This window comes from Acipenser ruthenus, chromosome 2, assembly GCF_902713425.1.
Source record: "Acipenser ruthenus chromosome 2, fAciRut3.2 maternal haplotype, whole genome shotgun sequence".
Lineage (NCBI taxonomy): Eukaryota > Metazoa > Chordata > Actinopteri > Acipenseriformes > Acipenseridae > Acipenser > Acipenser ruthenus.
In genome coordinates, this window is record NC_081190.1 from 109,709,463 (window position 1) to 109,727,393 (window position 17,931).

Consider the following 17,931-nt stretch of genomic DNA (forward strand, 5'->3'; position numbering starts at 1 on the left):
TCAGGGGAGGGATTATTGAACAATTGCTCTCTCATTAGATCACTTCCTTGTATGCTATATAAATGCTGTCACAATCCCAGTTGTAATCCTATAATTGCGCTGCCGATTAAAAAAAATGTCAGAATTAGACATGGAAGCTGATTTCTATCATAGGAAATAAATAACAGTCCAGAATCTTTCCAAAAATTTGATTCTTTTCCCAAAGGAAAAAGGACGAACATCGAGCGTTTAACAGACCTGCCCATTAAGAACATGGCTCTCCTGTTGTTCTTCAGCTGGCCACAAGTGAAGAAACTCCAGCTTAGTTAGTGAAAATCACCGCTCCACAAAGAAGTGAACGCATTTCAAAAATGCCACATCCAAAAGGAAAGAAACCTCTTCTTTATAAAAAGATTGGCCGACTCAGAGATTACTAAAAATCCATCATCAAAATAAGGTCCCAACTCCTGGTGATTCAAGCAGAAAAGTATTATTCGATTCACTTTGTAAATTCCTGGCTGCTCAACGTTCACCCATCGACAGGAACGACAATCAGTCTCGTTCACAACTGATACAGTGCTGTTTTGTAACCTGATAACTCATCATCATCAAACTTAATTTCAAATGTTTTTTTTCCATCTTTTCAAATGTGACCTGTCACCACAAGTGTCTTGAGGCACACTTTGGTTTATTCAGTCTTTCCAGGACTGCCATCATATCATTGCCTCGTTTTGTATTCTGATTTCCACCTCATCGCTACAAAATGGCATGTAAACAAATGGCATGTAAGCAAATGGCATGTAAGCAAATGGCGAAACGCGCCACTGTTTCTCTGGCTACAAAAAGTTGGAAATTGTTCAAACTCTAAAAAAAACCTGAATCAGACACCAGTTGCGAGCAATTTGGTGTTTTCTGTTCTGGTGAGTTGCTTCATCATTCTGTTAAATAATTTTGTGTGTGTCTTGAATTTTGTGTGTATCTTGAATTTTTAATGTGTGTAGGGGTGCGGTGTTAATTTAGTTTAACAGTTAGTTTATTTACCTTTAATATTATAGTTTATTAACACACACTTGCCTATTGATTTTCTCTTATTCTGTTCATTTCATGTGTTGATGCATGTGCGTCATGGCAAGTAAAACATTTTTATTTTTTTATTTATTGATTCATATCATGTCTGATAGTCGACTCCGTCTTAAAGAACACTTCGGCTACGAGAACACTTTGCTTGCTTCCCGACTACTGTACTGCTGAAATTTCCAAGGGCTTTTAAAAATTCTCCTTTTCCAGTGTACTGGCCACATGTAAATACTCTGGGGGAAAAAGAGACTAATCGTCGATCTCTCTGCTCCCCACAGACATTCTGCACAGCCAAGTATAAACAGCCTTATCCCTTCCAAACAATATTCTTTACAGTACTAAGCTATCGATCATGCAATTAAGCTCATTAAAAGTAGCTGGCAGGGGAGCTTGGCTTTCAAAGGCTGATATAAGGGATGCTTTTACAGTGATGCCAATCCACCCTGATCAATGGCACTTTTTGAGAGTATCATGGAAATCTAATTTCTATTTTTCTGTTCGGCTTACTTTTGGATGTAAAAGTAGCCCCTTCCTGTTCAACATACTTTAAGAAACCCTTTGTTTGATTTTAGTACATCTATTGGATTTTCTGATTGATTTTCCATCTTCAGCTATGGACCAACAAATAACAACTTTGAAGTTGTTTTTTAAAAAACTTGCTGTTCCCTATCAGAAGAAAAAACTCCAGGGCCATCTACTTCCATAGAATTTTTGGGCATTTCCAAATTATGTCAACAAACAGGGTTACATTGATAAAAACAAAATCTTATTTCAGCACTGCTCATGTTGACAATTGTACTGTAATAGATATTGATTTGTGGGTGGCAAGTGTCCTGTGACAAGTGAATATAATTATGAATACAAACCAAACTGACAATACTCTAAAGCAACCATGAGTCAAAAAGTATTTTAAAACCATGTGTTCAGACAATTACAGATGATACTAATCATAGGCGGTGGAATTAATTAATTAATAATTACCTTTATTTAACCGATGAGTCAATTGAGAACAGATTCTCATTTTGAATAACGACCTGGCCAAGAGGCTCACACCATAGCAGCAAAAATACACAACACAATACAATTCATACAAACAAACATACAAAAAGAAAAAAACAAAAGAATAAAAATCAGTATTGGCAGGCACAGATATCAGTCAGCAGGGATTTAACCCTACGGCTAAAAGCATCCACAGTAAGAAAACTGTTTACCTTTAGTAAAGACTAGAAACCTTAGGTAGGACTAGTTTAATAAATTCATCTGATCTTAAATTATAGGGTGACGATGAACATTGTAACAAATTATGCAAATAAATAGGGGTTATACCAGGTAGAGATCTGTAAATTAATAAATACCAATGGGTATTTATTAAGGGGCAAGGGGCAAGGGTGGTGCTCGCCCCCCATATGAAAATGAGTCTCTGAGTCTCGGCATGTAAGAGGTATATCTGCATATTAGAAAATGGATTGGAGATTTCCTTTAACCTGAAAAATATGTAAACACAGTATTTGCTGATGAAAGAAAATCTCTGATCTTGTCATTCCCTCTGAATGTTGTCTGTCAAACAGCGGCAATACAATGTAGAAATCAAACAACTGGATACAGATTGAATACTTTGAATAAACTTCTGGCTGTTGAAGAGGCTGCGCCAATCCTGAAGGAGTGTGTGGTGTACAATTGGGGAGAAAGACCTGAAGAAGGGGTCTAAGGAACTGAAAGGTCTTTTAATATATACGAACTTAGAGAGGAGAAAGGGCAGAGAGGGGAGTCTCTCTTTGATATTTGGATGAATTGAACTTGGCAGAGTTGGTCTGTCTTGCATGCTTTCAGGAACAGGATGTAATGTAGATCACTTCAGGGACCTCCTACATAAAAAACTGATCTTCACTTCAGGGACCTCCTATATAAAAAACTGATCTTCACTTCAGGGACCTCCTACATAAAAAACTGATCTTCACTTCAGGGACCTCCTACATAAAAAGAAACTGATCTTCACTTCAGGGACCTCCTACATAAAAAAATGATCTTCACTTCAGCGTTTTATTAAACAAACTTCAGGGACCTCCTACATAAAAAAACTGATCTTCACTTCAGGGACCTCCTACATAAAAAACTGATCTTCACTTCAGGGACCTCCTACATAAAAAGAAACTGATCTTCACTTCAGGGACCTCCTATATAAAAAAATGATCTTCACTTCAGCGTTTTATTAAACAAACTTCAGGGACCTCCTACATAAAAAACTGATCTTCACTTCAGGGACCTCCTACATAAAAAGAAACTGATCTTCACTTCAGGGACCTCCTACATAAAAAAACTGATCTTCACTTCAGGGACCTCCTACATAAAAAAAACTGATCTTCACTTCAGGGACCTCCTATATAAAAAAAAACATCTTCACTTCAGCGTTTTATTAAACAAACAAAAATAAATATTTAAACAGAACAAAAACACTGATCTAAACAAAAGGGCACAAGGGCCAAAACAAAACAACACGGAACAATGAACACAAGTAGTATGCTGGTTACAACTCCCAGCATACGTAGCAATTGTATTTGAGATATTTTAAATAGGCTCACATCTCTTGTCTCACCTCTGACACTCTCAACCTTGGTATTTTATATTCTAGCTAGTAATTATCTTATTACCCCTCAGCCATAGTCTGCACGAGTTTAATAAGGATAATTAAATACTCATTAGCTGATCAGTCAACCATCTTCACAAGGTATTCTAAAACAATACAAAACAGTAACAATAACATGGTGGACGGCATCTTGCTCGTCCTGCCACACAATAATAAAATACAAATACATAATAATATTGGCTTTTCGCTGTCATATACAGACGTGCTCAAATTTGTTGGTACCCCTCCACAAAAAAAAAAGAATGCACAATTTTCTCTGAAATAACTTGAAACTGACAAAAGTAATTGGCATCCACCATTGTTTATTCCATATATAATAGAAATCAGACTTTGCTTTTGATTTCTTATTCAACATAATATTGTAAATAATAAAACAAATGAAAATGGCATGGACAAAAATGATGGGACCGCTAACCTAATATTTTGTTGCACGACCTTTAGAGGCAATCACTGCAATCAAACATTTTCTGTAGCTTTCAATGAGACTTCTGCACCTATTAACAGGTAGTTTGGCCCACTCTTCCTGAGCAAACTGCTCCAGCTGTCTCAGGTTTGATGGGTGCCTTCTCCAGACTGCAAGTTTCAGCTCTTTCCATAGATGTTCGATAGGATTCAGATCAGGACTCATAGAAGGCCACTTCAGAACAGTCCAATGTTTTGTTCTTATCCATTCTTGGGTGCTTTTAGCTGTGTGTTTTGGGTCATTATCCTGTTGGAGGACCCATGACCTGCGACTGAGACAGAGCTTTCTGACACTGGGCAGTACGTTTCGCTCCAGAATGCCTTGATAGTCTTGAGATTTCATTGTGCCCTGCACAGATTCAAGGCACCTTGTGCCAGGCGCAGCAAAGCAGCCCCAAAACATAACCGAGCCTCCTCCATGTTTCACTGTAGGTATGGTGTTCTTTTCAAGCTTCATTTTTTTGTCTGTGAACATAGAGCTGATGTGACTTGCCAAAAAGCTCCAGTTTTGACTCATCTGTCCAAAGGACATTCTCCCAGAAGGATTGTGGCTTGTCAATATGCATTTTAGCAAATTCCAGTCTGGCTTTTTTATGTTTTTCTGTCAAAAGTGGAGTCCTCCTGGGTCTTCTTCCATGGAGCCCACTTTCGCTCAAAAAGCGATGGATGGTGCGATTAGAAACTGACGTACCTTCACCTTGGAGTTCAGCTTGTATCTCTTTGGCAGTTATCCTTGGTTCTTTTTATACCATTCGCACTATCCTTCTGTTCAATCTGGGGTCGATTTTCCTCTTGCGGCCGCGCCCAGGGAGGTTGGCTACAGTTCTATGGACCTTAAACTTCTTAATAATATTTGCAACTTTTGTCACAGGAACATCAAGCTGCTTGGAGATGGTCTTGTAGCCTTTACCTTTACCATGCTTATCTATTATTTTCTTTCTGATCTCCTCGGACAACTCTCTCCTTTGCTTTCTCTGGTCCATGTTCAGTGTGGTGCACACAATGATACCAAACAGCACAGTGACTACTTTTCTCCATTTAAATAGGCTGAATGACTGATTACAAGATTGGAGACATGTGTGATACTAATTAAAGAAACTAATTAGTTTGAAATATCACTATAATCCAATTATTTATTATCTTTTCTAAGGGGTACCAACAAATGTGTCCAGGCCATTTTAGAATATCTTTGTAGAATAAGCAATAATTCATCTCTTTTCACAGCTTCTTTGCTTTATTCTATGACACACCAAAGGCATGCAAGTATACATGATAAATAGCTTTTAATTTCATCACTTTTCAGGAGGAATGAAGCATTATTTCAATGAGCTGTAAGGGTACCAACAAATTTGAGCACGTCTGTATTTACATAAATCGTAATACTAACTACTAATAATAAACAAATATATACAAAGGGGCGGCACACTCCGCCACACATACCCACTGACACAACCTTTTAATGACGTTGCTGGAATGTTGTAATTTAGTTATGTCGCTGCTATACGGTTGTGTTAGCGGCTTCTGCATGATTGCATCTGAAGTATTTGAAGATGTTAGTGATCTTACATAATAAACGGTGGGTCTCAAATAGTCGCTAGGGCTACTGGCAAATATTGTAAATAAACGCTGGCATTTAAAATAAGTTTTATGGTACAAGTAGAAATACCAGTAAATCGCTTGCAAAAACTAGTCCGGTAAACTTTGTAGACTGACCAGTGCATTTACAGTATTTCACAGTAAATAAAGTTGGAACACAAAAGCGAGCCCACATACTGATATATTTACAGTTTACAGGCATTACATTTCAATCAAAAATGCACTTTCTAAATATTGCCAAGCATGGTCTATAGCACTGACAAACATAGTTTTATTTATTTTTTTAAAGTGTTCCTGACTTTTAGCGATTTTTTTCATGCTCCAGTTGCAATTGAGCTGCATTGTTTGAAGATCTCACCGTAGTTTAGGTAGGGTCTTAATTATTTTCAATATTAACTCATGAATTGTGTTTAGGTGGGAACATTAACAATAGCACTGAGGAAGCTTCACCCACCAATCATAAAAAGCTTTCACCGCCACGGATACTAACGGGCTAATATTGAAGTTTAAGATCTTTAATCCACTGCCTGAAATATGACAACTTTGAGTGTATTGCACATTCCTCAACCAGTGTTTGTGTTCTAACTATGTTTGAATTTTTCTGAAGTAAGATCAGCTTTTGAAACACTTTTTTAAATTTTTATATAGGCTAGCACTAAGAGGCTAATATGAAGTGCTTGCTGAGCCACCAAGTTGTCAGAATTGTTTTTCTTTGTTTCTTTTTTCTTTCTTACTAACTAAAAAGGTTGCATTAATTAGCATCATAGTTTGTAAAAAGTGTTAATGTCAAATCATATCTCCCTAATTGGTCCCATTTTAACATTAACATATTCCAGTTTCTTGCTCACGCATCGGCGACACAATGCTACCCCTGTGTGGGAGAACATTATGCACTCATTGATATTTAAAATTTCTATCAGTTATATCAATTATTTGTAGATAGAATTTTAGCCTCTTGCAAATTGCCAATTAGATTTCCATTTCCCATTAATCCTAACTGCACAGTTTATACATTATGCCCAATTAAGTGAGTATGGTTATAGAATATGCTGTATCATTATATTCATTGCATATTTTGTTAGATAATAATTCACAAGCTTAATTTGTATTTGATGTTATTCTGTTGGTTTTAATGGGCTATAAAAGTGCATTTTTTATTTTTCAATTATATTATTAACCCTTTTCCTAATTCACAGGTTTGTGTTCCATAACAAATCTTTGACGTCTACATTGCCTGCTTCATAATTCACATTTCATTATCAATAGAGGAGTATGTGGTATATGGGGGTTTGTTTTTTGGAAGCTTTTTCAAAAACACTGTGATCACCACCTGTACCCTTCTGTAGTGAGTGGCAGAAGATCTCATATCACCCATAACAAATGGAATTTAGGTTTCAAGTCTCAAACAGCCCACACAGCTTCCAGGGCTGGTACATAAAGTTCATCCTAGTTTCCCCCTTAAGTAGGATTTGAACATATTACATTTTGGACCAGAGGTGCTTGTACCATTTACTGAGCTAAGATATCTTTAATGCTATGTATCTCTTGTGTTACCTGACAAGCCAGGCATACAATGATCTTTACCTGAATCTTTCTGTGCTTGATAGATTAGTCTAGGATTTGAAGCTGTTAATTCACTTGCATTTCAGATTCATGATGGTTTAAGTGATGTACATGAAAATATTAGTAATCTCTTATTTTCTCCTCATTTCAGGGATAACTACAGTTTTGACAATGACAACACTTAGCATCAGTGCAAGGCACTCCTTGCCTAAAGTCTCCTACGCCACAGCAATGGACTGGTTCATAGCTGTCTGCTTCGCTTTTGTGTTTTCTGCTCTCATTGAGTTTGCTGCTGTCAACTACTTCACAAATACTCAAATAGAAAAGGCCAAAAAGAAGATAGGGAAATCTTCGCCTGCACCTAAAGCTTCTGCAGGAACGAGAGCAAATGACACTGATGAAATACTTCAGGTAAGCCTCCTCAATACATGCCATTGTGATTCTCCTACCAGGTTTAAGGCATTCCCCTTCTGAGTGCAGTCATCATTTTGATTCACATTTTCACAAGGCAAATAAAAGGCACATTTAGCTAAGGCCTCTTCAGAAATGCTATGTTGTTCATTTGGACTCAGGGTGTCCCTATCCTTGTGGGGGGGTAGTGTACAGTATGTGTCAAGTTTCACAGTGGTGATGATATTCTTTGATTTAGGAACAAAACTAATACATATCACAAGTCAATGACATATCAGTAACAAGAGCAGACGTGTTTAAAGAGTAAGTAGTGGGCTTCTGAAAAACAGCGTTACGCGTCCCCAAGTGCTGCTACAACTGTTTAAATATAGCGATACTCGTCCCCACGTGCAGCTACAACTGTTTAAATATAGCGTTACGCGTCCCCACGTGCAGCTACAACTGTTTAAATATAGCGATACGCGTCCCCACGTGCTGCTACAACTGTTTAAATATAGCGATACGCGTCCCCACGTGCTGCTACAACTGTTTAAATATAGCGATACGCGTCCCCACGTGCTGCTACAACTGTTTAAATATAGCGATACTCGTCCCCGCGTGCAGCTACAACTGTTTAAATATAGCGATACGCGTCCCCACGTGCTGCTACAACTGTTTAAATATAGCGATACGCGTCCCCACGTGCTGCTACAACTGTTTAAATATAGCGATACTCGTCCCCACGTGCTGCTACAACTGTTTAAATATAGCGATACGCGTCCCCACGTGCTGCTACAACTGTTTAAATATAGCGATACTCGTCCCCACGTGCTGCTACAACTGTTTAAATATAGCGATACTCGTCCCCACGTGCTGCTACAACTGTTTAAATATAGCGTTACGCGTCCCCTCGTGCTGCTACAACTGTTTAAATATAGCGATACGCGTCCCCACGTGCTGCTACAACTGTTTAAATATAGTGTATAAATAACGTACTTGTCATGTTTATTTTCATTGTAACATCCTGACAGCTTTTTACACTTATAACTTTAAAGTCTGTTTCAAAGCTCTTTTCAAAATGTTTGTTCTAATGCACTAATAGTATATGGATTATTTCCTACATTGTCAAGGGGCTAACACAGCAATAACGATTTATGATGTGGTACGGAAAAGAAAAGCCAGAGCAGTTGTTATGTTTTATTTTTTTCAAGTTAGCTATAACATTTCATAAGTAACTTGAACTCTGCTACTGTTTAAGAGCTGAAAATAATTAAAAAGGTCTAATTAAGTTAATTATAATTTCAACTAAGGGTCTAGTTAAGTAATTGAGAGCTCAGTAGGAATGAAAACCAGCAGAAACAGGGGGTCCCCAGGGCCGGGGTTGAAAACCACTGATTTAGAGGACAGGTCTCAAACCGCAGTGCACTAGAGCGGCCATTTTGAAAAGAGCTTTGAAACAGACTTTAAAGTTATAAGTGTTAAAAGTTGTCAGGATGTTAACAATGAAAAGAAAAAAATACAGGTACATTAATCAAAACAGTTGTAGCAACACACTGGGACGTATAACGCTATATTTTTCAGAACCCTGCTACTTACTCTTTATGCATTAAAAGTGTGGATTTTTAAGTATGTGCGTTTATGCACGTTAACTACTGCAGTGAAGTTATCCATGTAGAAACTGAGGAAATCATGTATTATTTTATTTTGCACATGAAGTTTAAGTTACAAAGTTGTACTTTTAAGCCGGAACTAGAGGTTATTATGAATCCACGAATTACTGCACATGTGCAGTCACACTGGGTTTCCAAGTTGCCATGGCAACAGTGCAGGAAAATATCAGAAACGTTGTCTAGGGATGCAGAAAAGGCTGTGATGCCAGCCATAGTCCAGAAAAAAGCTCTCGTTTCAATATTAATTCCTTGATGTCTCCAGAAATTAATGAAAAAGTTTGTATCTAAGAAATGTTTTAAAAAATGACAAACAATATCATACACTCACAGCACTTTGCTGTAGAATGAAAACAGTGCCTTAATTAATATTAGTGGTTAACCTGTTTGAAAATATATATTTCAAATTAAAAGACAAGATAAAAAGTGAAATGCTAGTAGTGCAATGCAGAACATTTTAATAATGTATATCATGTTACAATACTAATTTGTGGGCTCCCGAGTGGCGCATCCAGTAAAGGCGCTCCACGTGGAGTGCAGGATGTGCCCTATAGTCTGGAAGTCGCGAGTTCAAGTCAAGGCTATTCCTTTGCCGACCGAGGACGGGAGCTTCCAGGGGGCGGCGCTCAATTGGCCGAGCGCCGCCCAGGGGGAGGGAGGGTTAGGTCAGCCAGGGTGTCCTCGGATCACCGCGCACCAGCGACCCCTGTAGTCTGGCCGGGCGCCTGCGGGCTTGCCTGTAAGCTGCCCGAGAGCTGCGTTGTCCTCCGACGCTGTAGCTCTTGGGTGGCTGCATGGTGATTCCACAGTGTGAAAAAAGCAGTCGGCTCTTCGGAGGACAGCGTGTGTTCGTCTTCACCACTCCCGAGTCCTGTAATTGGCAACGACTAAATTAAAAAAACAAACAAACAAACAAACAAAAAAAAACACAATACTAATTTGTGAATTATTCAAATGAGTAAATAAAAACCAAAAACATCAAGAATCAAACTGTCTAAATGTAAGCAAACAACACACGTCTATTTCTATACTTATCACGTTTAGAAGCTAACCAAAAAACGTACAATAAATATTCAAAGCATCACTACTTACCCTGCAGTTAGAATACCTCTGTTAAGAAAGGGGAACATGACTAAAAGGCTACAATATGCACACGAACACAGAAATTAGACTATGGAACAACGGTCAAAGGTGCTTTGGACTGTTCGTGGATGGACAACGACACCTGTGCCTTCTGCCAGTTCTGTTGTCAATTCAACACTTGTCTTCTTTCTATTCCTTAATGATATTATTTTCAAGTATAGCTCATCCTTGTTAGACAGCTTTTTGGGTCTTCCAGTCCTGGGTTTGTCAATTACAGATGTTGATTCTCTGTACTTGTTGATTATGCTTTGGATACCACACCTTGAAAATCGAGTGATGCAAGCTATTTCACTCAAAGTGTTTCCTTCTTTATGCAAGTCAAGGTTGTTATATGTTTAATTCTCTGGTCATAGATTTAAGCAATGTAGCTTCACAGCACACTGTACACATGTCCTTTAGGTGTCTAAAAAAAAAAGTGAACTACCTTACTATAAAAATGTTACATTTGATGTATGTAGCCATTACTGAAATAATGCACTCAATAGTGCTCATTTAAAAGCATTAAAAGAAACATATTTATTGAGATCAGTTAACAGCTGGATACAGTCATGGCACTTGTCAGGGCTCTGCTTATTACTCACAAATTCACACCTACACAAAATTATTACTCTTATGCAATGTGCAGTACAACTGTGCGTGTTCCAAACGATTAATAAAAGCAAAAACAAGTGCTACGCATTCGATTTCAAAAAGATAATAAGCACATCATTATTTTTGTAACAGGTGGTATTTTTTCCCTACAGTATTTTGAAATGACTTCATGCACTCAGGAAAGTTACTGTATTCCAGACCTGTTATTGACAATAATTTAGTCATATAATGACACAAATACATTTTCACTGACAATCCTATGGGTGCTGTACTTGTACTGAATGAAGGTCATTCTGATTTATGGTTGTAGAGTTTATGCTAAATCCAGTATAGATTTTGCACCTTAGGTTTTAGGCTTGATTAGATTTTATGGATTCTGTGTATTGCTTGGGCTAGTTGCATGTTCTTCAAGCAAACAGTGACATCAGTAAGACTGAAGGCACAATAGAATCCTATTTTTGGCAACGTGTTTGTTAAGGAATAGAATATATTCCACAAACCTCTCTGGGGGGCTAGGTGCAAAGCATGCTAACTGACCAGCTTCATAAGCTGGTCTCTGTATACTGTATGTTAACTTGCAGAAGGTGAATGTCCAGTCTTGTTGTTAACTGACTGAGCTGACACCCAGAAACTCAGTCAGTAACAGCTACTACTCTAGATAGTAACACTATGATGGTCACCAACTACTGTACCTAATCTACAAGGTGACTTATCAGATTACTTTCCAGCAGCAGAACTGATGGCACAATTACTTGTATACGAGTCCTTTGTCTGATTAGAAGGCACGCTGAGTAAAAGACGTGGGCTACTATACACGTTTTATTGTTGTTTCCTGCACATGAAAAAAAAAACAATACAATTTCGACAGCTAATAGTGATTAACATATAACAAAATAACAATGTGCAAAAGAAGACGTAACAATCAGAATTGTAAAATAAAATCTTTAGTGTCTAGTTTTAAACAATTGATCACATTTGTTTCATGGAAAAATGCAAAACTCAGCTGGGAAGTTGTAAATGAGGACATTTCAGAAAGTCACATACTTTTATGTCAGGGGTTTTAAAAATAAATGTATATGTGTTTTACAGAATCCTGATACAAATGGGAACTTGAGGAAACGAATGAACTACATGACACAGCCAGATGCCAACAGTGGACAAAGAACTGACACTGGAAGCAATTCTAAAGGTGGGGTGATAAGGCAATCTTTAGTTGGCCAGGTTCCTTCTGCAGTTGCCCCATCATCTTTTTCTCACTCCAGCCCTAATCCATTCAGTCTTGTAAATGTACACCCACCAGTTTTAACATCAGGAAGCACACCCCCGGCACCGCCCTCATCCCCAACCCTGCCTAGTCACATACCGACAAACAGAATTGTTGGACCAGCTTCTATTCAGCACCTGCTTGGCCCCAAGCTTGAACATATTCAAGCAACAGCAACTATAAAGAAAGCACATGTAAAACAACCCTCCTCCAGCTCTGCACCGCCTGCTCCTTCTCCTGGTTCTGGAACAAGTAAAATTGACAAGTACGCACGCATTCTGTTTCCAGTTTCTTTTGGGGCTTTTAACATGGTTTACTGGGTAGTCTACTTATCAAAAGACACCATGGAGCCCGAAAGTTAAGTCTGATATTTTAGCTATGTCTTTCTTCACACTGCAAAAAAGTAACACCATTAGGGGCTTCTTTGAATCTAGTTTCTAAGAGTGTCACGGTTTTATGAACATTGAAAGTAAGGAACATGTAAAATACAATTACCTCAGCATAATCAGCAACAAATATCTACTCCTAAAATAAAACACAAAATAATAATAATACATTCATATGTTGTCAAAAAGGTCCTTGAAAATGAGCATGTAAAAAAAAAATCCAAAATTGTGTTAAACTGTGTTTTTTTTTTTTTTTTGATGGATGTATCTGGATGTCAGTGGCAAACTATGTACAATAATGTTTACTGTCTCTGTTAATTAAAAAAAAACTTTAATTACATTAAAAAAAGAAGTATACACAAAAGGAAATTTAAATTAATCTAGTCCATTTGCAGGAGGAAAATAAATAACATGGCAATATTATTCTATAGACTTTTGTGGAGTGTACAATGGTCTCGAAGTTTACGTTGCTGTTTTACGTTTCTCAATTTCACATACGTTTGATTTCCAGACATACTGTCCTTCAGTAAGTCCCATTTAAACCCATCCATAGATTTTCTCAAGACAAAATCTTTACCCGTTTCTATGACAAATAGTTACAAAAAAACACTTTCCCAATGACCAAAAGTGCACAAAAAGGTTTTTTTCCCTGCTGTTTTTCTCTTTCTGTGCAATAGGCAGAACTAAAGGATTCTGCTTCCTGTGTCAAGGCAGGAGAAGTTTGGGGTGGGAGAGAACCCCAGTGAAACAGACTGTATATCTATGACTTGGAGGTACAACTGAAAAGCAACCTGTGATCTTAATTAAGCAAAATGGAGAAAGGGGGCAGTGCACAAAAACAAAACAGAAGTAATACGAAGGTATTTTCTCTCAGCAGTCCACATTTGAAAGCACCCTATTTATAGATTCGCAAAAACCGATGTCAGTTTCTATATAAAGTTGTTATACCAGTCTTCATGCTGCTTTACAAATATATGCATTAGGTTGCCGTAGTTCTGTTGGGTTATATAGTGCTGTCACACAGTCTACAACTGTCAAACCTGATACAGCAACCAAAAGTGTGACGTTTTTATAAATCACGTGGAAATTAAATGAATGAGTTTCATTTCAGAAATGTACTCTTTAAAGTCGTTCTTGAATAAATCAAAGTTAATAGGCATATCAAAATGTTCTGTAGGTGGCGCCATTTCATAATTATGTTGATGCAGTCGTGGCTTTAAAAATCAAAGTACCTGTATGGTTTTGTAGTGTGGTGCAAAGCACATGTACAAAGAAATATATCTTGTGAATTCAATGCCGTTCTCAAAATGAGTACTCTCGTTCCATAACACTGGATACATTCCAAGTTTAAATACACTGTATATTTCATGGGGCTGTATGACACTAAGACCCTGTACATATTATGCCTTTAAACCATATTAGCTGCTTTTAAACCGATTTAAAAACGCTAAATACGGTTAGAGTCTACACTGCGCAGCATTTAATACCGTACTTGAGAACCAGACTCAAGACCACCTCAGGGGGTAGTCTCGAGTCCGGTTCTAAATAAGATCACATCAGTCAGTGTGGTTTGTGAGAAGTCCTGACGCTGTATTACCAAACTACATTTTTTGTGCGTCCTCCAATATCCAAAAATGCTTTCTGATATGTTTTGGCACGTGGACATTACAAATACAGAACTGGCACATGAAGGAGTGGAGAACGACTATCAATACTGCTATACCGTATACATTTTGAGTCTTGTTGTAAAATGGTGGATCATGGAGCAACGTGATCAGATGCCAAAATCAAAGCTTTGGGAATTTAAATTAGTTATGATGTCTGGATATTATAATGAGAATGTTTATCACAACAAACTTTTAGTCCATGTTATCTTGTATACTGTCTGAAAAAAAGGTATTAGGAAATTGAGAAATAACAACAAAAAAAAAACCTCTATACAGAATGTGTTTATATAGAATGTTAATGGTGTTTGTGTGTTTTATAGTCAGAACTTACTATTGTCCTATGCAAAAGAAAATACAGTAGTGATAATAGTGCAGGCGCCTCAAATGTATTTTCTAATGTCATTGTCAACACACATAGCATATTTGATGATACAGTATAATGTAGAAAAATGCTGCCATTGTACCCTATTGGAAATTTATAAACAACCTAATTTGTAAAACACGTATAACTGCTAAATGTGTGTTTTATTTGTATTCTTTCAATGTACTGTTTATACCTTATGGGTTTTTGCTGCATGTGTATATACTAGAAAACATGAACAATGCTAATTTTAAAATCCCCCCAGAATAAAATCTGCTATACCCTGGATATATATATATATATATATATGTCCATGGTATATATACCAAATAGTCTGCCTCTTGCTTCATATATGTATATTATCTACTATAGCAAACTAAATAATTCCACACATCTAACCCAGTTTGTATTTCTATATAAGTTACATTTCTCAAACCAAAACTTCTGACTTGCCTAAAAACTCACAAGTTACAAAAAAGGGATCAGACTATAAAAGATGTAATTGGAGGATACTTGGTCCCACTTTTCAATCCCAGTGCAGTTCTTACATTCAAACACCACTTTGCCTAAACTGACCAGTAATCCAAATATCCATGGGACACATACGTTGTCAGTTTGAGTTTTTTGTAAAGCACAACTGCAATCCAGAAACAGCATTTACAAAATTACCCTGTAGTTTACACTTTGTTCTTTTTGTGACCATTCCCTGTTACTAGGATACACCTTGTCATGTTGGAGCCTTATGAAGGTGAAGCTCAGGAGGAACGGTACTCCCGGTTCAAAGATTTTTTACTCATGCACTGGGCCTGAGTGAAATGAGCCCAAGAACCCACTAAACAAAAAAACAGACACAACACTTATAATACGATAACAGCTTCTTTCAGAGAAATTATATTTATTAAAAATACACTGCTTCTATTCACAACACATTCTCAATTTAAAAACATGTATTTGTTTACAACATCGTTCTGTCCTTCAAGAATGTCATCCTATTTTTAATCTTTTGGAAGAAGAAAAATAGCTACCTTCAGAGAGAATATGTTCATCAAGAGTTTAGGCCCTCAGTTTAAAAATGATAAGTTTAAAACAATAATCTTTTCTTTAAGAACTAAATTTGAAAAAAGCTTTATAAAATTCAGTACCGTGTTGTGCAGGCATACAAAACAATGTTTTCCACCCATCTAAAACTAAGTGTTAGCATATTCTACTTATATGACATATAAGATAACTGGATCCCAAACAGATAAGCTATCAAGACGTTGCTGAGGCTGTTTATACAAGCAAGGGCCATTTGTTACAAGTTACATTTAACCAGCCCTAAAGTTAAGTAGTCATGCAGCAAGGGTTAGTCAATTCAACTGTTTCATAATGATTGACATGGCTGTACAGAACAACATACTTATCTGAGAGTAATTGATGTTTTTATATTTCCAATTTATAGCATCTAAATTGCAATGTCCCAGATGGAAATTGCATTCACAAAAGCATCATTCAAACAGTCAAATGCTAATTTTGTGTCTGAACCATATATAATGTGATGGTTAAGTGCTAATCAATAAAATAATGATGGACTACCCGTTCTGGTGTAGCCTGGATGCTTTGGGTGTTTTCTTTGTCTGAATTCAGAGTAAATGCACACTTTTAATGTAAGTCAATTCAGTACAAAAATTACATTGCATACAGTGCCAAGAACAGTGGCGTGCCGTGACAAAATGGACCGGGGTAGCAAAGTCGTCGCAACCCCCCCCCCCCCTCCTCCTTTTTTTAAGTGGCAGCTACCTGTAAGTCACAGATACCTTTCATAATTTGAATTCTGAAAGTGCCGAGTATATCCTTTCCCTTCCCGTGACAGCTCGGGGATCTGTGGTGTCTATCTCCCTTTATAACAATCTGCAGTTTTTCAGAGAAAAATTGACCAAATCGACTATGATGTCTCCGTTTTCTCACATATTTTTTTTATTTTAGTGTAAAATAAAATTTTAAATAATCAGATGTTGTAAAGGTATTTGTATTTATCAAAGAATATTTCTAAGCAATAACGTGCGAAATCCAGCTATCCTTCTAACTGCAGTGCTAACCAAAGAATATTCATGTTTTGGGGTTGCTTACTAATGGTCAGCTGTCAGAGCTTTGACTTTCCCATTGGTTTCTAAAGCAGGGCCTTCAAGTGAGGCAGAGATTTATGGCCCGCCTCTGCTCACTCGCGATTGGTCGCCTGTCTAAAAAAAAAAAAATACATTCTTCGACTCGCCTATTGGTTAAACTCACTCAAGACCTTCAACTGAAACGGAGAATACCCTCAACTGTTTTTTTCTAGCGTCTGGTCGTTGTTTTAGATTTATGCAGGGGAAATGCAGATCTCTTATTGGCTGATCACATCCCCTTCAGGAAACCCCTAGACACTTAATAAAAACTCTAGTAAACCCTGTAAGTCATCTTGGATAAAGGCGTCAGCCAAATGAACAAATAATAAGAGAAGTATGTTTCATAGTGTAAGCAAGCACACTGTACGCAAGTGAGTGAGGCAACGTAATGTCATTTGACTGACGGTTTCTTGGCACTGTCTGGTCAGCAGAGAATACCTTGAAGGTCCTGATGGCACGCCACTGGCCGAGAAAAAGTTTGTGAACCCCTTAGGATTTTCACATATTTCAAACCTAAAATGTTATTAGATCTTAATCTAAGTCCTAATAATAGATAAAGATAACCTGATTAAACAAACGAAACAAAAATATGGTACTTTTTCAACATTTATTTATCCACAAATGATTCAACATTCAATATCCATGTGTGAAAAAGTATGTGAACCTTTAGATTCAGTAACTGGTGGCACCCCCTTGAGCAGCAATAACTTCAACTAAGCGTTTCCTGTAACTGTTGGTCAGTCTCTCACATCGGTTTTGAGGAATTCTGGCCCATTCCTCCTTCCAGGGTTTAGGTCCGGACTTTGACTAGGCCATTCTGAAATGCGGAATTTCTTCTTCTGCAGCCATTCTTTTGTAGATCTGCTTGTATGTTTAGGATCATTGTCTTGCTGCATGACCCACTTTTGCTTCAGTTTCAGCTCGCGGACGGTTGGCCTGACATTCTCCTCTAGAATCTTCTGATACAATGCAGAATTCATGGTTGTGTCGATGGCAA

The 17,931-nt window shown here is 37.5% G+C and overlaps 1 protein-coding gene across 3 annotated transcripts in view; it reads left to right on the plus strand.

Annotated features, from left to right (window-relative positions):
- LOC117409363 (gamma-aminobutyric acid receptor subunit alpha-4-like) overlaps positions 1 to 16,367 on the plus strand; it is a 32,693-nt gene extending 16,326 nt beyond the window's left edge. For 2 of the 3 annotated variants that reach the window (XM_034015292.3, XM_034015293.3), the window contains 2 exons: positions 7,473 to 7,732; positions 12,202 to 16,367. In XM_034015292.3, coding sequence (XP_033871183.1) covers positions 7,473 to 7,732; positions 12,202 to 12,738 — 797 coding nt within the window. In that variant the 3' untranslated portion in view covers positions 12,739 to 16,367. The remainder of the gene's footprint in view (positions 1 to 7,472; positions 7,733 to 12,201) is intronic. The other variant, XM_034015294.3, reaches the window with a different exon arrangement.
- Positions 16,368 to 17,931: the final 1,564 nt, after the last annotated feature.